Source organism: Leptodactylus fuscus, chromosome 6, assembly GCF_031893055.1.
Source record: "Leptodactylus fuscus isolate aLepFus1 chromosome 6, aLepFus1.hap2, whole genome shotgun sequence".
Lineage (NCBI taxonomy): Eukaryota > Metazoa > Chordata > Amphibia > Anura > Leptodactylidae > Leptodactylus > Leptodactylus fuscus.
The window spans coordinates 50,884,785-50,906,304 of record NC_134270.1 but is presented as its reverse complement, the minus strand read 5'-3'; the positions used below and the strand labels follow the sequence as shown (position 1 = coordinate 50,906,304).

The 21,520-nt window shown below is 40.7% G+C and overlaps 1 protein-coding gene across 1 annotated transcript in view; it reads left to right on the top strand.

The window, feature by feature from the left end:
- The window catches only part of MEGF6 (multiple EGF like domains 6), a 267,534-nt gene that overhangs the window by 65,626 nt on the left and 180,388 nt on the right, over positions 1–21,520 (top strand). Inside the window, exon 4 of the mRNA XM_075279921.1 lies at positions 11,577–11,681. Coding sequence (XP_075136022.1) covers positions 11,577–11,681 — 105 coding nt within the window. The remainder of the gene's footprint in view (positions 1–11,576; positions 11,682–21,520) is intronic.

The following is a 21,520-nucleotide window of genomic DNA, read 5'->3' as shown; positions in this document are numbered from 1 at the left end:
TTGGTACAGTGACAATCAGGTTAGCCGACTGGACTGGCCTGTTCAGAGCCCAGACTTGAACCCTATCGAGCACCTCTGGGATGAGTTGCATCGCCGAACTAAGGGGTGCAGCAGCCGACCAAAATCGGGTTGAGGCTATAATTGCCGCTCGGTCCACAGGTGTCCAAATACTTATTGGTAGACAGTGTATATGTGGGAGAGTCCTGTGCAAAATATGGTGTGGTGTAGCATAGAGAGCCTGGTATAGAGAAGACAGTGCAGCGTGTACCTCTAAACAGAGCAAATAGGGGCACATTGTTAGTCCTTCTCTCACTATAAATGAACTGGGTTTATAAGTATAAATTTCTGTCTTTGAATGTAAACAAGAATGCTTTCATTCATTAGCAGCAAGCACAGATCTTAAAATGGTTAGCCATTGAAGCACAAGTTATAGAAAATTCGTCAGAACTTTACTTTATCAATAAATCAGAAACACATCAAGAGAAAATGGTACAGCCTTGGCAAAGATCTCAAAATAATCCCAGACTGACCATAATATACATCATATCATTGCCCATAGGCCCTAGCTGATCTGTCTGCACTAGTGTCAGTCCTCACATATGTTCTAATATTATAGTCATGAATCAAGAAGCTCAGGTTGATCAATATTACTTTCAAAGTAAGATGCTGAAAATATATATATATATATATATATATATATATATATATATATATATACACCCACATGTTTAATAAGTAATGCTACATCTTTAGCTGCATGCATGAGGCCTGCCTCCTGGAATGTCTCTTTAAATAAATTAAAAACTTTCATCCACATTAGGGATTCGATGTGACAGTGTTCCAATTAATTGCACATTCACCGCGGCGCTCAGATAAGGGACTTTGTAGGATTTTTCTTATTTTCCATTTGTTGCTGTTTTGATGAGTATTTTCAGGCTACAAAATCACCATGACAATTGCATTAAAGATGATCATGTCCTTTAAGGAAGCGGCGCACCTGCAGCTATGCTTGCCCAGCCGGAAATGTTCCCTGCGTTATCGCCTTCTAGAGAGAGCGAATTGATTTGAGATGTTAGATGAATTCCGATTATTCTCCAGATTACAGGAAACCGCAAATTAAAATAGAAATTAAATGAGAAATAAAGAATCATCTGAGCGGTGGAATATGGATGAGATCCTACAGGAGTTTTCAATGTCTTTCAATGGTAAAGAACCAAGTAAGAACTTAGTAATATAGAATATGTAATATGTGACAAAGTATTAGATTTCTCTGTTCTCTTTTTTAATGTAGTGTAAACATCTGCATTGTTTAATGTGCTCTTATGTTGAATTGTAAAGACATAAAAATGGATTAAAGAGGACCTTTCACCACCTCCACCAATTCAAGTTCTTAGTATGTGATTATAGGTGCTGCTCCACTGATACAGCACAGTTGGAATTTGCTCTCTAGTCTCCACCTTTCCTGAGCAACAAGCGCAGTTAGTTTTGGTGCCTGATATCTTTAATGTCAGGCGGTGGTGTCAGAGCTCCAATCTGAGACAGCCAGTGTCAGAGATCAGAATCACACCCCTTGCCTGACAGTACAGAGACTAAATAGTATAGACACCAAAATTAACAGCACCAATTTCTCGGGAACGGTGGCGGCCAAAGATTTCCAACTGTGCCAGAATCAGCAGAGCAGTAAGTATGAATTGATATGAAGAGATGGACTTGTTTGAGGTGGTGACAGATCCTCTTTAAGGCTAAGGCCCCACATTACAGAAATGCAGCGTTTTTTGTTGCAAATTATGCTGCAGTTTCAGTTACTAAACAGTAAAAACCAACTATACGTGTGTCTTACTACCAACGATATTAACAAACAAAGTAGCACGGTAAAGTTTCACCAGACTCTCAGTGTTTCAGGACAGACCCAGGCCACTCTACCTCCTAGGATCTGCCCTGAAGTGCAGGCTCTGCAGCCTTTTATGACCCAGTAAGGCGCCAAAGACCCACACCTGGGCTGAGGACTACTCAAGACCTGTCCTGGACCACACATGTCAGAAATTTGGGGCTGATATACTGGGACTCCAGCACTCTGCCTGTCACTTTCTCACACTATAACTGAGATATACAGTATATATATATATATATATATATATATATATATATATATATATATATACAGTCCTATGAAAAAGTTTGGGCACCCCTATTAATCTTAATCATTTTTAGTTCTAAATATTTTGGTATTTGCAACAGCCATTTCAGTTTGATATATCTAATAACTGATGGACACAATAATATTTCAGGATTGAAATGAGGTTTATTGTACTAACAGAAAATGTGCAATATGCATTAAACCAAAATTTGACCGGTGCAAAAGTATGGGCACCTCAACAGAAAAGTGACATTAATATTTAGTAGATCCTCCTTTTGCAAAGATAACAGCCTCTAGTCGCTTCCTGTAGCTTTTAATCAGTTCCTGGATCCTGGATAAAGGTATTTTGGACAAACAATTCAAGTTCAGTTAAGTTAGATGGTCGCCGAGCATGGACAGCCCGCTTCAAATCATCCCACAGATGTTCAATGATATTCAGGTCTGGGGACTGGGATGGCCATTCCAGAACATTGTAATTGTTCCTCTGCATGAATGCCTGAGGATTTGGAGCGGTGTTTTGGATCATTGTCTTGCTGAAATATCCATCCCCGGCGTAACTTCAACTTCGTCACTGATTCTTGAACATTATTCTCAAGAATCTGCTGATACTGAGTGGAATCCATGCGACCCTCAACTTTAACAAGATTCCCGATGCCGGCATTAGCCACACAGCCCCAAAGCATGATGGAACGTCCACCAAATTTTACAGTGGGTAGCATGTGTTTTTCTTGGAATGCTGTTTCTTTTTGGACGCCATGCATAACGCCTTTTTTTAATAACCAAACAACTCAATTTTTGTTTCCAAAATGAAGCTGCCTTGTCCAAATGTGCTTTTTCATACCTCAGGCAACTCTATTTGTGGTGTGCTTGCAGAAACGGCTTCTTTCTCATCACTCTCCCATACAGCTTCTATTTGTGCAAAGTGCGCTGTATAGTTGACCGATGCACAGTGACACCATCTGCAGCAAGATGATGCTGCAGCTCTTTGGAGGTGGTCTGTGGATTGTCCATGACTGTTCTCACCATTCTTCTTCTCTGCCTTTCTGATATTTTTCTTGGCCTGCCACTTCTGGGCTTAACAAGAACTGTCCCTGTGGTCTTCCATTTCCTTACTATGTTCCTCACAGTGGAAACTGACAGGTTAAATCTCTGAGACAACGTTTTGTATCCTTCCCCTGAACAACTATGTTGAACAATCTTTGTTTTCAGATCATTTGAGAGCGGGCTGTCCATGTTCGGCGACCATCAAACTTAACTGAACTTGAATTGTTTTGTAGAAAGAAATGGTCCAAAATACCTTCATCCAGGATCCAGGAACTGATTAAAAGCTACAGGAAGCGACTAGAGGCTGTTATCTTTGCAAAATGAGGATGTACTAAATATTAATGTCACTTTTCTGTTGAGGTGCCCATATTTTTGCACCGGTCAAATTTTGGTTTAATGCATATTGCGCATTTTCTGTTAGTACAATAAACCTCATTTCAATCCTGAAATATTACTGTGTCCATCAGTTATTAGATATATCAAACTGAAATGGCTGTTGCAAACACCAAAATATTTAGAACTAAAAATTATTAAGATTAATAGGGGTGCCCAAACTTTTTCATAGGACTGTATATATAAAACAATACGCAAATTAATGTATTTCAGTCATCTCATTTCTCCCTCAAAAAAGTCATACACACCAAACATTGATGTCAATAAAAACTACAACTTATTCCGCAAATAAAGAGTCCTGACATATCTCCATCAACTAAGCAGTTAAAAAAAAGTTACAAAGGTGAGAATACAGTGACCCCACTAAAATTGTTCATTTTCGAAAAATGTCGTTTTGTTTGTAAACACAGTAAACATAATAAAACCAATATAAATTTGGGATTGCAGTAATTGTAATGACCCGCTGGACAAAGTTGCCATGTCATTTAATAATACAGAGTAAACCCGTAAGAGCAAACTGCAAAAAATAATGATAGAACTGTATACCTCTGCAGTTTCCCGCTTCCATTTGTCATGCAGTTAGAAGAAGACACCTACATGTGTGCACTCCATGGGGTTAGTATGGGTTTCCACAGCATAATTTTGCGTGCAATCCAATTAATTCTCACCTCCACTGGATATAATTGCTGCATATAAATGACCTGAAATTATTACTTGCAATCTGACAGTGATCATTGCCATCGTAATTGAATCTAATCTGACTGGATACACATCCTTTTGAAGAATACCATGATCAGACTGAAATATTGGCTGATAACAGAGACAATACGGTGCATTCACCCATACAGTAAATGGATATAAGACTTTCGGTTAAGTGTCCATTTAAAGGGGAATTGCACGATCTGTTTCGTCCTGATATAACTCAAGGGTACTGAAATTGCTGTTGATTTCATAATGTAAGGGTTTGACACAATGTTGGTACTACAAATTCATTGAAATCGGTGGCACAGTAAGTGCACAATTGGTCTGGAGATTTACCATCATTAAAGGGGTTCTGTAAAGTGCTGCAGCCCTTTAATTAGGGTTGGTAGGGGTCCAAGCTCCTGTCTTCTTCTTGTCTTCGCTTGACCTTGTCCTTGGAACAGCTCATAGAACTTCTCACTCTCCTTGATTCTGAGGTTTCCACGACTTGAGAACTTTTCCATCACATTTAAGAATTCTTAGTCCTTGCTCCATCTCGAGCCAAGGAGAATTATATTTTGGTTCCTTTGGCAGAGGATTTATTGTCTTGTTCTCTGGTTCTCTTTAAAGTCTTTTATAAGATTGGCAACCAAATTTTTTTCTCGCTATAAAAATAGACGGAGGTTTATGGTTTTTTGTAGGGGGGGTTTAAATGAGAGTAAGGAAAAATAATTATGGTTCAGAACATGTGAGAAGAAACGTGTACGGAGCCAAGCATCCTGCTACAATTGGTAATGACATATATTACAGTCAAATTCCTTCCGTCTGGCACCCAGTGATAAGTAGCCAACTTTATAATGATGTTAGCCACGAAGTTTCACCTTTAGTCAGCAAATGTAAAGTTGTTGACAACAGAACTTATATCGTATTTTAGTACTTGAATACATAGTAGTATGCTGATATAAATGGGCCTAGGATCTTATTGATTCATTACCACAATCAACTCATGTGGCAGATAGGTTGGAGTGGTGTTAGTGCATGTGTTCTCATAGAGACAAGATCTGTCCATATATCTTAGTAGGACATATTGATATCATGGGGGGCCTCAATCGAAACTTCTTTTAAGAGCCAGAAAAGAGAGCCACTTCTGCTCAAGTGGACCACAGTCATCCATGCATTACATTACCAGTTGGCCTTCATCCAAAAGGTTGAGTTTGAGGACTCACCCTTCAGCTGTACAGAACGGGCGCATGTCCCCTTTAATTACAATTTAAGCTCTGAGGGACCATATGGGTTTTGTTGTGGCTGGAGCCTCAATTCCGTGTTCTCTGGCTGACAGTCTGCCCATAGTTGTCATCCGGTCAATCTTCCTAAGTATGTTGAGGTTACCTTCACCTATTCTACTGCTGTATCAATGTGTAATCTAAATGGTTTGCCAATACCAAAGAGGATGTTCTCTAGATTTCCCAAAATTCTGATAGGACAGCGATATTGAAGTGGGGGTATATCACTGATATTCGAGACTCTAGTAAAGGTAAAAGAAAGGACCCATTACTTACAGAGAAACCTTGGGGACAACCAATAGGGCCACCATTATAGCCCTCACAGTAGTTGTCAAAAACTTTCCAATCAATCAAGCTGTGCAGCAATATAGGACAATGGCTCCTATACCATATAACAGCACAGTGGTATTATAGTGGGGACTGTTGAGTGCCTCAGTAGAGATTTTGGGATTTGGGCCCAGGAATTGTACCATGTAGTTCTATGCCTGGAGCTAAAGCCATTAGCTCAGTGATTGCTCAGCCATTCAAAAGACTTGACAATGAACCATTACGTAAGACCCAGGCATCCACTTTCCATAGATTTTACTCTCGAATGGACCCTTGTGTTTATGATGTATTACGTGAAGCCCTTGACAAGCACTGCTGCCGATACATCTTGTAGAGACTTAATGCTTTAGAAGTTCAGACAGTCAACATCATTTCTTCATGTGGCAAGTGAACATCCGCAGAACGTTTAAAGACACGGCGACTGCAGCCTGCGAAATTGCGGCCAAAGGCTAAAAAGTATTTATCAAATTTGAAAATCCCATTACCGAGATATTGTTTGTGCTGGACGTGGAATTGCAAAATATAATCTCTCAAGAGGCAAAACAATTTGGGAGATAAGGTAAAAAGTATGATTTATTGTTTTATGGAAAAAGTTTCTTCATGTAAGTGACTCCTGTAAGTTATGCTAAACTCCTAATGAGATTCTGGTCACAGGGATGTGATGTCCCTGCGGGTCTAATAAATGGAATGGATTCTAATGCAAGTATGGAGACCTAACCTAAAGTCTACCTCAATTTAATAGAACTAGTGGAGCTTCTCTACTAAGACTGGATATGGGCAAGACAAAATGAGATGGAAAAGACTTAGGTTCAGATGACTTTCTGAAAGGGATGGTGGACTTCCATACTTGCTTCTAACACCATGTGAGAGGAGATAAGGATTGGGCAGTTGGATTTAAGTTTTCTGCTTCTTTTCTGCTTAGGGCAATAAGCCACTGGCAGAAGAGTCTAGCACTGGATTTCTCCCCTCTCCTAGTTTAGCACACACGTTAAATTTGGCAGAGCATGCATGTTAATGGAGGAGTAGAGTGCTTGACAGCTATCTTAACTATATGGACACTTTAAGAAAGTATGTATGTCTAATTCTGGTGTAGAGGTCTGAACTTTATTGAAGGGTGGTTCCTAAAGTACTCTCTGATTAGTGCCGATACTGGGCACCAATACATGACCTCATAATCTAGATTAATCCCAAGGGTATCAAAGTATAACCCAGAGACATAGCCAAAGACAGATTCTAGGACTTCATCAGATGGCTGTTTGATCAAAGGAAAAGTCAGAGGCTAGACTAGAAGGAGAAGCATAACACAGAGTAACAACAAAAGAAGCAAAAAATAACCCAGAGATGGTGCCCAGGACCTGTCGTAGGACTGGATGACAGTTGGTCCTAAGTCAAGTCAGAAGGTAGACCAGAATTAGAAACACGACTTCCTACTCTGGAGTAATCACATTGGTACTTGTGGATGACCCATGGACATCACTTAGCCATTGTTACATCCCAGGACGGAAGTGGATGGCTGTTGAACCAAAGGAAAGTCTGAGGTTAGACTAGAGCAAGAAGCATAAGCTAGAGTGACCACTAGAAGAGCAAAAGATGACTGACCTTGAGATTTATCAACGGACATATCCTTGGAATGGAGCAGATGGCCATGGTACCAAGGTCAATAAGAAGGCAAAACAGAATAAAAAACATAATTTCATACCTTAGAGTAATTACAGTGAGGCCAAAGCATGGCCCAGGGTTAGCCATGTCTTAGGATGGGTGAAAATAGCTTTTGAACTGAATGACATATCCAAGGCCCAATCAGAATTAGAAGTATAGCTTAGAGTAACCACAGAAGTAGAAAAAGATGAGCTAAACACTTAGCCAAGGACATTAGGCATGTCTCTATTGGGAGTAGACCAAAAGGGATGGGGTATACTTGAGAACCAAAATGCTATCAATGAGTTGGTGCCTTAGTCAAGTCTATTGAACTCATTTCTTGGTATCGTTTTCCATAACTGTTTCCATAATCAAGTCAATACTGTCGAAACGACTTTCTAGAGTAAGCATTAGAGCTGAGAGTGGTAATTCAGACAATGGTATGGGGCGGTATTATTGGTCACTCACTGGTAGCTTTATTGTTCTGCATTATTAACCATTTCACATGACTACAGTGTTCTCTAATGGGAGTGCAGAAAAATATTTGCCCCATGATCATTATTTTACTTGCCACCTCTTTACTAAGGGTTAGAAATCTCAAGACTAGGCTCGGCTCATTCTTAGGTTCTTGGCCTGTACCTTGTCTTATTGATATGCATTGGGTATCTTTTGTAGCACATTAAGATGAATAAAAAAGTTCCAAATTATAGTTTGCAATAAATGCATTTTCCCCTTAGTGTCGTGAATTGATTTTTTTTCTCTTCGGTTATCTTGTCGTCAGGCAGCCACTGATATTAAATCGCAAAGCTCAGCTTCTTTATGAACTGGGAGATGTGCACAGGATCAGAAATAAGCCAGACATCTGCAATTTAATTTGTGCATCCATTTGTTAAATTACCCCAAGTGACGGGCTGCATCAGGTATGGAAATAGTCAATGCAAAAGGCATGTTCCGTATCAGAGCCGACTGTGAGAGGAGAGCGAGCAGGAATCGGGGCTGCACTTTATTACATGCCTAAGTTAAAACAGGAATGACTAGGTGATAGAATAAGAATTGAGGTCTCCTAGGTTTTTGGTTAGGGGTTTTCTATCATACTATTATCTTATATCCTGATCAAGGCAATTCCACAAACTTCCAAGCACCCAATGCCAAATTTACAGACAGGCAAATGTACTTCCTTTCTCTTTTTTTGTGGTCTGTGACAACCTGACAGTTTTTGTTATCTGGACCCTATGTATTCATAGCTAAGTAGCATTTACCTATAAAATACCAGATTCCACCACATGTTGACACATACAAATGTAGCAGAGTTGAACTTGTCATTGGAGCATTTCTCTTGTGTATCATCAGCTCAGTAGGTAATACATCATGGTAGGTCGGATGACAAACTAACTATTGCTGGAAAATTATTTGCTTTGCTAGAATTGCCCAGACTGTTTTGATGTGCGGTAGAAATACGTAATTGTTAGAATAGATCACTAGCAATGTGATGGCCACTCAAATTCTGAAAACAGGACAAGACCACCAAGTGCTGAATGCGTAAAATGTAACAATGGTCTATCCTTGGTAGCAACTTGTCAAAGGATGACTTATTATCTTTGGAAGCTTCTTTAGTGCATAAGTTGCTTGGCATGAGATTCATGGATTCGTTTCTATGTCTGAGCAAGGACGCACAAGCCTGAGCTCTCAATGCCAGGTGTCATCTACAATGCGGTAAAGTCACCATAATTGAAGCGTGTTAAAATATTCACTACGGTAATGACCTGGAATTCTGATTGATAAATCTCTGTATAGTGAATGCCAGAAAAACTCAACCATGCCCAAATGACCAATTGTAAAATATGGTAGGATATATGGTTGAGGGTCAACAGTCAATGGCAGCTCTTTCTGGTTTTGGCTTTTTAGTGTCGGTGGATTAGACCCCGTTCACACGGGGAGCGGATTTTGGCATTGAGAGTTATGCGGGAAGCCGCGTCACTCTCGGGCCAAAATGCACCTGCCACAACTGTCGCGGCTTACGACAATTGCGGCTTCCCACTCCGGACTAGGCCCATTCATTTTCGCCTAATGCGGAGGGGGAAGCTGCAAGGTGGACGGGGCTGAATCAGCCGCCAAGTCCGCCTCAAGAAAGGACAGCTTGTTGCCGATCACGGAAAAAAGTAGCCTGGCGGTCTACATAGACCTCCATTGTGAGGGGGCGGATTATGACGTGGATTCAGCGCCATATACCGCCCTCCTCTTGGCCATGAACTAGCCCTAATACTACAGCATATAATGACACATCAGAAAAATGCGATCAATCAGTTTTGAGACCATAGTCTGGGAAAACCATTGTTTCAACTTGACAATGTCCATGTACCCAAAGTGTGATCCATAAAAACAAGGTCTATCCCCCTGCCATCTTTACTACTTATTGGAGGTGGTGGTGGGAGGGGATATCTGAATATTCGTTACCGATGCTTTGAAATGAGACATTAAGCAATAATATAAGGATGTGGTTTGTGTATATTTTTATCTGCGGTCTGCAAAGAATATAAAGAATATTATGGAATATAAGGAATATAATGGAACCCGCGTGATAGAGTTTAAATTAGACAGCAAAAATAAAACAGAATAGTGAAAGCGCCCACTGGTAATTCTTAGAGCTTGTATGTGGAATAGCACACAGTATCCTTTGTCTTAATGCAAGATGATACGTCCTGGGGATTATACAGGCTCACTCTGTCTCCTGGGCATTGCGCTGACTGCCAGATGATGAAGAGGATTTGTTAGGCACAGTGCAGGATGGCTTCCATCCCGTGGAGTCTACTTAGTCCTCCAGAAATGCTCTGACTACTACAACGGCTTCACCATATGACAATGATAATGAGATCTATAGTATATAATAGAATAATACTGTATATTGACCATGATAAGATCCCCACAACATGAAAATTAAATTCTCACAGTGCTGCCCCCTGTTCCTGCAGCACTCAAAATATGAATATGTAGGTTGGGGCTACAGTGAGACATGTGTCACTCCACTGAAAACATGTGTGCAACATTCTGGTGCTTACCTATAAAAAATGGCCAAATTATGGATAAGTTATACTAATTTCAATTACGCTCAATTTGCATTATAATCTATCATGGTAACGCCAAATGTCTTAGTTCCTTTTTACTAAAAATCTAACCGGTTTGGATTTTTTGCAAGAGGTTGCAAGTTGCAATGTGATTATATAGTCAGTTTTTAGTTGTGGTGTTGTTAACAGTCTTCATGACACCATGTAAACCTAGCTTTAAAGGGGTGTTCTCATCTCAAGGATCCTATCTAACTGCTAGCTTATGTAAATTCAAGAGTTTTCCAAAATACCTTTCTTTAGCAATGCTGCTTTGTTTGCCTGCTGTGTAAAATGATTCCTCCCCATTGTTTACACAATGTTGTCAAGGCACCCGACCTTGGCATCCCAGGTCAGATGACATGACTTACTGCTTTCTAAAGGGGAGAGCAGTGAGTTCTCAGATCACACTTGCTGTCAGAGCTATTATCTCCTGCTCTTTTTTTCCAGGCTATCAGGTCAGCTATTTGTAGTATGCTGACAAAGACTTGGACAGAGTCTTATCTCTATATCTAAACACAAAGATACAATTGAGTTTACTACAAGTCCTTTGTTTTTCCTAGCAGTGTGTGGTTTTTTTTCTCTCCAAACCTATGTAATGTAATATACATTTACTTAGCATATTATTTGCATTTACTGTTCATTATTATGTGTCCATCAAACAGTCAAAGCCCACCCACCAGCTTGTGCAAGAATACAGGAGGTGAGAAGAAAAGAGAGCAGGTTTTTGGACCATTTAATATATATAGGAATTCACTAATACTTTTTCAATATTGTTTTTAATCTGTCTAAAAATTTTTTTTCATGAAGACGAACATCATCAGATAAACCTGCACCTGTTGTAAAAGTGCAGAGGAAAAGATATCAGTTTTGTTATGTTATGTCCCGTTTAGGTCTCTGTTTATATAAAAAAAATCATTATATAGACATATATTATATTTACAAATAAAAAAAAATCTGTCTTTTTTTTTCCAGCGTCCTGCAATTCTGGAGTGTGCTTCAATGGAGGGAATTGTGTTGAAGGATATTCCCAGCGTTGTTTATGTCCTGCAGGCTTCCAAGGACCTCGCTGTCAATATGGTAAGTGGCAGGAGACTAGAATGAAACAATCCTATCTGTCATGATGGGTCCCACAGCAAAATTGGGGATCCATTTATGTTATCTGCAATGTCATGATTCGAGGTATAGAGAAAGATTGTGATCCCTTCCTTTGTTTTGGTCAAAAATACAGTACTGTGCAAAGGTTATAGGCAGTTGTGGAAGAAATGCTGCAAAGTAACAATACTATCAAAAATAGAAGTGTTAATAGTTTGTTTTTGTCAATTAACAAAATGAAGTGAATGAGGAAAAGACCCTCAGTCAGTGAATGAACAATGATAGGCTGACACGCTGATGCATAGGCAAAAAGCAAACAAAGATGGGGGTCCCGAAATGAGACTTTTTGCTGGATATCCCATTGAATGGACTGTTGAGTATATACTGCTGGTTATATAAAACATTGGAACACCTCTTTAAGGGCATATTCACACGGACGTAAAGGTGTCGGAAACCTTTTCCGCCTTGCGAACGTTCCGCGTGGCTAACCGCGACGGGATGCCGATGCAGCATTGGCATTCCATCGCAGCATCCCGCTCCTGATTAGGCCTAAACAGGAGCGTGTCTCAAGCCGCGGACGCCACGACTGACTCAGCCGCGGAATCCGCGGCAAGATTGGTCATGTCGCTTCTTTTTTCCGCTACTAGCTAGTGGGAAAAAAAAGCGAACAGCTCTCATTGAAGTCAATGGGAGCCATTTTTGCGGGTGGATTTTGAGGCGGATTCCGCGTCAAAATCCGCCTGCAAAAAACTCCATGTGAACATATCCTAATTTTTATATTGCCAAAAATAAACAATATTTTTTAAAACATTCTTACTTTGCAGCAGTTTATCACACCTGCCTAAAACAGTAAAGTATGTGATAGGTGAAGTATGTGATTCAAAAAAAGCATCAACTTAAAGGGGTTGTCCCATAGCAAGGATCCTATCTATACTGCTAGTTTATGTAGATTTAAGACTTTTTCTAAATACATTGCTTTATCAAAACTGTTTTGTTTGGCCGCTATCTTAATTTATTCACTTTATTGTTTACATGCGTTTCTATGACCACGGGCCCCAGACCACAGGCTTATCTGCTCAGTCCCTCAATAACGTAGCTGCCTGCTCTCGGGGGGGGGGGGGGGGGGGAGAGGCTGAGTGCTCGGCAGCAGCTCTGAGCTGTGTATGTCTCTACCACAGACAACAGTTATCAGCCGGTTTAATTGAATTTGGCTGATAAGGGCTGAGATAGGGAGTCCGGTACCTCTGTATGTAATGCAAACTTACTCAAATCGAGCTCTGCTACATCAGCTTCATACTATGCTAATGCATTTACAACCAATCCCTCATTACTAACTGCAAACATAGCAGATAGCAGAGCAAGTGAAACCCCACCCACCAATGTGCCGAGAAAACCAGGAAGTGAACAGAGCACAGAACCTGCAGGTTGGTGAACAAGGGTTATGGGAATACCCCTTTAAGGTTAAAGCAAACATTGTAGCTTTGGGGCAATTGTTTTCCAAAATTTTCATTGATATTGTATGCTGAAAATCCTTTTTACATCATAAATCTGTATTCACATGACTAAATTCAAAACCAAGTGTTGTCCATAATCCCTGAAAAATTAGAGTATGCTCTATGCACAGACCTAACTCTTCAATTGAAAATCAATGGGTCTGTGAAAGAAAAAAAACAGATACCACATGGGATGCCGTGTGTTTCATGGCTAAGAATATAGTGTAAGTGATTCTCTAACTAATCTTTTGAAGCAGTAGTTGTCAGCAGGTCCTCTATTTTCCACACCATGCTCCATGATTGGAATTGTAAAGTATGTATATATACGTGATGGACTGTGATCGAAGCCTATGGCAGGGCTAATCTGATTTACTATTATAATCACACAGCACAATGCTCTTTTGGATAATAGGTAAAGGGTTAATTTCAGAATCCAAATAGTTTTAATGCTTTCATTATTAAATCAGTGAAAAACTGGCAGATTATATTCCCGATAGGAGTGAACTCCACAAACAATTATATTTTTTGCCTCCTTCAATTTACATTTCAATTTGATTGTATCAAATGGGCATGAAGATAGGAAATGGTTATTTGCATTTGTCTGTATTTGGTGATAAATAATTGCTGTCTTCGTGAAATGCCTCCTTCTCCCTCACAGGAACCAGCACCTACCTGTTTAATAAGTTTGGGAGACATCAGGAATGAAATGATGGAAAAAAAAATCAATAAACTGGGTGTAAAATGTATGGTAGGCATGAGGAGGAGGGGGGAGAATCCAATCATTTGAAAAGGGGAACCTCAGGGGTGGGGCTTATATAAAGTATATTATCAGCTATTTGATACAGATTCTTTAAATGCAGTGTCTACATTATGTCCTTTTTGGGTCTGAAATGGTTTGCTTATTATTTTACATATATACCTAGCAATCATCATAGGAGTTTACATCGTACTGGGACAGACTTACTAATACTGTCTATGCTTTAGACAGTGCAGACTTAGACTAGACCGTCTTAAGCAGTACTTGATTTAAAGAGAACCTTTCATGTCCTCAGGCACACACAGTTATATATAGCGCTAGAAAGCCGACAGTGTGCTGAATTTAGCACACTGTCTACTTTCCCTTGATGGGCCCCGTGGCAAGAGATATCGGTGCAGTTACCGATATCTATTGACTGTCAGAAGGGCGTTTCTGACAGTCTAGCTGGGCTGTGAGGAACCCCCCTCCTGACAGTACTGTCCATAGCTCTGTACTGTTAGAGGGGACATTCCTTACCACTCAGCCATGACACTAAGTGTCATGGCTTCTTCACAGCTTAGCATCATCGCTGGGTGGTAAGGAATGCCCATCTGACAGTACAAAGCTATGGACAGTACTGTCAGGAGGGGGGTTCCTCACAGCCCAGCTAGACTGTCAGAAACGCTCTTCTGACAGTGGAGAGATATCGGTAAAGGGCTCCAATATCTCTTATCCCGGACACATAATGGGGAAAGCCAACAGTGCTCTGAATTCAGTAGCTTTCTAGTGGTGCTACATCTTAAACCCCTTTTCAGATAAACCATGCCTATTTTCATACAAATTGTAAAATTGTCTAAAAATTGTCTAAAACACTTGATAAATGTCAAACACATTTTTGACGGGTGCAAATTATGCCAAAATCCTGAGACATTTTGCTTTGTAAAACTTCCCACTGTTTATGCATTGAACTTAATAATAGCACAGTATGCATTAGGCTCCCTCTACTGGTGACTGAAGGCAGCCAGAATGTAATCCTTTAAATCTATTTCTGCAGTTTTCAATAGAGGTAAATAGGAATTACGCAAGCAGTGTAGCACAGTGAGTTACATTGTTTCTGTAACTCCCGAGTTATGTAAGCAGTGTAGCGTGCTGTGCTACTATTTCCTTAAATCTTATTTGCTTTTATGGGACTTTGTGTTCAGCTGCTTCCAAAACTCCTGTCCTGTTGACCAGGACTCATACTTGGCTGAGATGGAAATACCCCTTTAAAGCATACAGTATTCGTAAGTTAGCCAATTTCCATTTCACGCGGCCAAACAACCTTGTTAAATACTTGGCAGAACAACACACAAGGAACACATTTTAATGTTTTTGCTATTGTTGTCCTTAAAATGGTCAGAATGGGTTAAAAATACAAAAATAAGCTGCGTTGACTTCACTGACCTCCCCTTCTGCATTAGTCAGAGATCTCCTTCCAGAAGCAGTGCTACAATTGTCCTTGGTTGTGCTTAGTATTTCAGTTCAGCTCCCTAGAAATGAATGGGGACTAAGCTGCAGTAGGTGTAGAACTTTTTTAGGAAGAAAGCAACCAAATCTTGTGCAAGCCTTTGAATCTATCATGCAGTAATCTACCCGTGTGGGTGTAGCAATGTATATTTACAGTCCTGTATTGTGCATCTGGCATGGCGTGAACCATCCATTAAGAGGCGGCCATTACTGTACATTAACAACTCCAGATGTGACTCTAGTCATCTCCTTCCAGATGGTGTGTTTGTTGGTAATATTAAATTGAGGGCTAACGGTGCGTGTGGGAGCTCTCAAGACGCGATCCGTGTAAACAGATTACAAAAACACTCAAAGCGTTGCGTGATAAAGCAGGCAGAAGGGAGAAACACCGTTTCTTGGCACAGGATATTTTCCTTGCTGTATCCATCAGCTCCCGTGCCCGGGGGTAGAGGAAATGAAGACATTTTGCAAGTGATTAAGCAATAATCTGTTTAGTTGTTACTGCAGGGAAACCGCTCTGCCGCTGATCTGCCGCAATTTCTACAGTCTGTCAATTTCACTTTTATCGATCCTATTTACCAAGACAACTTCAGCCATTTGTTACATGAATACAGGACATGTTTTAGGATCTTCTGCGTCTTGTACTACAAAATGACTGCCTTTTATACAAGTCTGATAATCTGACAACCCCAAATTGATCTGTCAGTTTAACCCATTTATGCTGGAGGTTATATATTTTTGAGTTGTAATAAGGGAATTCTAAGTGTAAACGGGTTAAAGGGAGCCTATCAGGTCCAAACTAATAATAATGCCGTGTAGGGGCATTACTAGGCTTATAAGAGTCCACCTTCATGACTCTTAAAGGGGTATTCCAGGATTTAAATACTGATGACCTATACTTAGGCCACCAATATCAGATCGGCAAGGATCAGACTCTGGAATCTCTGCTGATCATCTGTTTGCAGGAGCTGAATGACTTTACAGTATCTTTCCTGCATGATATACAGGTTACGGAGATCTGATTCTGGTGTACAGTCATGGCCAAAAGTTTTGAGAATGACACAAATCTTATATTTCCACATGATCTGCTGCCCTCTGGTTTTTATGTGTGTTTGTCAGATGTTTTTATCACATACAGAAATATAATTGCAATCATATTATGAGTAACAAAAGCTTATATTGACAGTTAGAATCAGTTAATTCAGCAAGTCAATATTTGCAGTGTTGACCCTTCTTCTTCAGGACCTCTGCAATTCTCCCTGGCATGCTCTCAATCAACTTCTGGACCAAATCCTGACTGATAGCAGTCCATTCTTGCACAATCAATGCTTGCATTTTGTCAGAATTTGTAGGTTTTTTTTTGTCCAACCGTCTCTTGATGATTGACCACAAGTTCTCAATGGGATTAAGATCTGGGGAGTTTCCAGGCCATGGACCCAAAATCTCTATGTTTTGTTCCCTGAGCCATTTAGTTATCACCTTTGCTTTATGGCAAGGTGCTCCATCATGCTGGAAAAGGCATTGTTGATCGCCAAACTGCTCTTGGACGGTTGGGAGAAATTGATCTTGGAGGACATTCTGGTACCATTCTTTATTCATGGCTGTGTTTTTAGGCAAGACTGTGAGAGAGCCGATTCCCTTGGCTGAGAAGCAACCCCACACATGAATGGTTTCAGGATGATTTACAGTTGTCATGAGACAAGACTGGTGGTAGCGCTCACCTCGTCTTCTCCGAATAAGCTGTTTTCCACTCACACCTGCCTGCTGCCATTCCTGAGCAAGCTCTGCACTGCTGGTAGCCTGATCCTGCAGCTGAAACACTTTTAAGAGACGGTCCTGGCGCTTGCTGGTCTTTCTTGGGTGTCCTGGAGCCTTTTTGCCAACAATGGAACCTCTCTCCTTGAAGTTCTTGATGATGCGATAGATTGTTGACTGAGGTGCAATCTTTCTAGCTGCGATACTCTTCCCTGTTAGGCCATTTTTGTGCAGTCCAATGATGACTGCATGTGTTTCTTTAGAGATAACCATGGTTAACAGAAGAGAAACAATGATGCCAAGCACCAGCCTCCTTTTAAAGTGTCCAGTGGTGTCATTCTTACTTAATCATGACAGATTGATCTCCAGCCCTGTCCTCATCAACACCCACACCTGTGTTAATGGAGCAATCACTGAAACGATGTTAGCTGGTCCTTTTAAGGCAGGGCTGCAATGATGTTGAAATGTGTTTTGGGGCATAAAGTTCATTTTCTAGGTAAATATTGACTTTGCAAGTAATTGCTGTTATATGTGCTTTATAACATTCTGGAGTATATGCAAATTGCCATTAGAAAAACTGAAGCAGTAGACTTTGTAAAAATTAATATTTGTATCATTCTCAAAACTTTTGGCCATGACTGTAAGTCCTGGAGTACCCCTTTATGTTATATCCTTTAGTGCTGTTCACTACATCATTTTACTTTATAAGCAGCTGCTGTCTTCCACAAACAGCGCCATACCTGTGCAAAGGTTGCATCTCGTATTACAGATCCCCCATTCTAAAGTGAATGGGATAGAGTTGTAAAGACATAACCCATGGACTGTTGTGTTGTTTTTAAAGAAAGCAACCATGTTTAATTTTGTAGAATCCCTGCAAATTGTTGCCTCATATATATGAAATCCTATGGGGCACATTTGTTACTGTCTCTCTTGCCACTTTCCGAAAAGGGGGCATGGCAAGGGCTTGTTGGGGCAAGTAGATTTATTCTCCATTATGCCAGAAAATAGGCATAAATTGGGCCAGAGCTCTACATGCTGGCGTACATGTCAGTGCAGGCGCACAGTGAAGCAGTGGTTGCACCTGAGTTATGAGGATCTACGCGCCTCGTTGTAAATCAGGCGCAACCTGTGCTGGTGCAGGAGATATGAAGACTGACGGCGAAAAACCTGATCTTCATAAATCTCTCACATTGGGGCATATTTATCAATAAAAGTCAAACACTTTTCTGTCTATATTTATTGCCAAAATTTATGGTGCGTGGCATTTCCGACATATTTATGAACAGTGTGCCCAAGAAAGAACAGAAAAATACGACTGGCTTGACACTTTTGTAAAATGCGCACGAGAATGGGCGAGGTTTAGAAGTGTCTAACTTTACGACACAGAAAAAGAACAAATATTGCGCAGATTTTCTTGAACAAAGTAGACCAAGTTTAAAATAATGTAAACTTGAATTTACAACACTCTACTTTGTGCGCCATAAGTTCCTGTCATGCGCCACCTATTTGTATCCACAGTAAGCTAGGGATGATTTGTGTCTGCTTATTTTGAATGCCGGTGCACAGGTAACACCAGTGTGCTGCCTCTGCTGTTCAATCATGGCCGGCGGTACGCTCACGGTTGTGTATGTACCCCGTTGTGTATGTAACTTCTCAGTCTGCGGTGGAAACCTGGCAAAATTTAGCCCCATCCCTGTAACATTCCAGATAAATATAACAGGAATCAGGGGGAGAAAGATGCTCTACCCAATTTCTACAAGAAATAGAGTAAAACAAAGAGTATTGTATATAATATATAATATAATAAAAGAGAACAGTGAGTGCAGCTCTGGAGTGTAATGCAGGCTGTAACTCAGGATCAGGAAAGTAATGTGCATAGTGACCCCACCATCAGAATAGAGTGTACAACTCTACAGTATATTATGGCCTATAAGTTAGGATTACTACAGGATAATGTAAAGTAAGCACACTGTGACTCCACCAGCAGAATAGTAAATGCAGCTCTGGAGAATATAACAGGCTGTAATTTAGGATCAGTACAAGGTAAGTAATCTAATGTATGTACAGAGTAATTCCCTCAGCAGAATAGTAAATACAGCTCTGGAGTACCATACAGACAGTAACTTAGAACCAGTATGCTATAAGTAATATTATTTATCTACAAAGTATATATATTTGTATATAAAGATTAGAATGGCGTAGCTGGACATGCACTTTTCCTTCATATTCTAGGATTTCATGGAATAAAATGTCACACTATTACTATTCCTCATAGTGCGGGAATCAGAATGACCTCCCGCAGGACAATCGCTGCCGCTACAAGGTGCGAATCAAAGTTTGTCTGGGAGATTAGCTGCGGAACGTAGGCAGTGAAAAGCTGAGTGGAACGAGCGCACAGGCTTTTATTAATGGGAACATTACTTTCACGGAGCTGCTCCTTGTAAGCTCTTCATCTGAATCACAGACATAAAATCACTTAGTGGATTCTTTCACCTTCTTACAATCGCTGATTCAGATTGCTGCTTCTTATTTTTATGCTACATCTCATGGAAAGAACGTTAATTGTTTTTACAGTGACATGTTCTCGCTGCCGAAGCAGGCTGCGTTGTACTCAAGCTCTACACTGAATGTTGGGTTGCTGCAGGTCACTAATGGTACGGTACTTGTAGTCTAATACCAGGACAGACAAGAGCCTCTAGGTGTGGACTACAAATCTCAGCATTACTCCCTAAACTGGTTAATAAAGTGGTTTTATGTAAAGCTAAAAGGATTTTGCAGGGATTTATAAAGCTTGCAGTGCATTCCCTGAGGTATATATCTTAAGCTTAAGAGCTTTTCTACTAATACAAATGCAGGTCACCCTCTACCTCAGATACTTACTAGCTCTGCTGTACTCCTGCTGCAGGTCCATAGAGTAAAGCAGAGTCAGTCACATGACCTAGAGACAACATGCCAGGAGGGGATGCACAGGAACAACCTCCCCAGTTGCACTCTGCAAAATTAAGGCTGAGTTCAGATGGGTATTTGACGCGGAAGTTGCCTCAGATTCCGGTCCAAAATACGGGTAGCCGCGACTGGATGCCGCTGCAGTGCAGCGGCTTCCAGTCACAGAACTCCAGTCTGAATTAGGCCCAAATGAATGGGCCTAGTTGGGAGTGTCTTCAGGCGGATTCGCGCAGCGGAATTAGCATGTTGCTTCTTTTTTTCGGCCTGAAAATCCTGACCAAAATACCCCATGTGAACTCAGCCTAATTCTTGGGTTTCGGGGGACCTGCTTATTAGTAATAAACTTTATCCAATACAGGGAAAGCACTAGTAAACTTTACTTTATCCTTTAATCTCAATATATTGAAAAATTTGGCAAATTTGTATAGTGTATAGAGATGGGTGAATCTTATGAGATTTGTGAATTTGTCTACCTGCTTCGTTTTGGGCCGAACTTATTCAGCACAAACCAGAATTGCTGTTAATATACTCTAGGGTCTCTTCAGAGAGGGGAGGTGTAGGAACACTTAATACTTACCTTGCTTCACCCCTCCTGGGGTCCCTCAGGGTCTTCTTCGGTGGGCTTCTGTCCTCCTGGGTGAGGTGACATCATGGTCGCCAGGAGTCCATTGAGGCCTGTGACTGAACCAAAGCTGTCACATGGGTTGTGCCAACATCATGATACTATGACATTGTCAAGTTAAGTCTATTACTTTACACAGGTCTGTTGCATTTGTATTCAATGAGTTTGAAACATTAACTTAGGTCGGGGCCCCGTGTGGCGTAAACGTGGCAGTTTGCCCACGGCAGAAAAGAAAGTTGCATTTTTTTAGTCACTGTATAGTGGATGGGATTCTAGCAAAACTCATCTCCACAGTGCGGGAAAATACACGCTGTGGACATGCTGTGATTTTCAAAACCATTGGGTTTTGGAAATCGCTTCATGTCTATTATAACTATAGAAACAGCAGCGGTTTTGCTATAGGTATAATGGAATCAGAAAGTCTGCAGTGGAAACCTCTCTGTGACTTTCTGTGAAAAACGCTGGGGAAAAACCACAATGCATTGCCACCACGGTTTTTCCTGTAGCGCTTTTATGCTGTCGGATGCTACGTAGGGCCATACTTAACTTGCTTCACCTCTCCTGGGCTCCTTTAGAGTCTTCTTCAGTGGTCCTCTGTCCTCTAGGAGACCATTAAAGCCGGTGACTGGACCTCAGCTGGGTTGTGCCGACGTCATGATGCTTTAACACAAGTGCCGTGAAATTGTCATGTTCAGTCTGATACAGTCTCTTACACAGGTCTGCTGCATGTATATACAGTATAAAGAGTTTAGAACATGAACTTGAA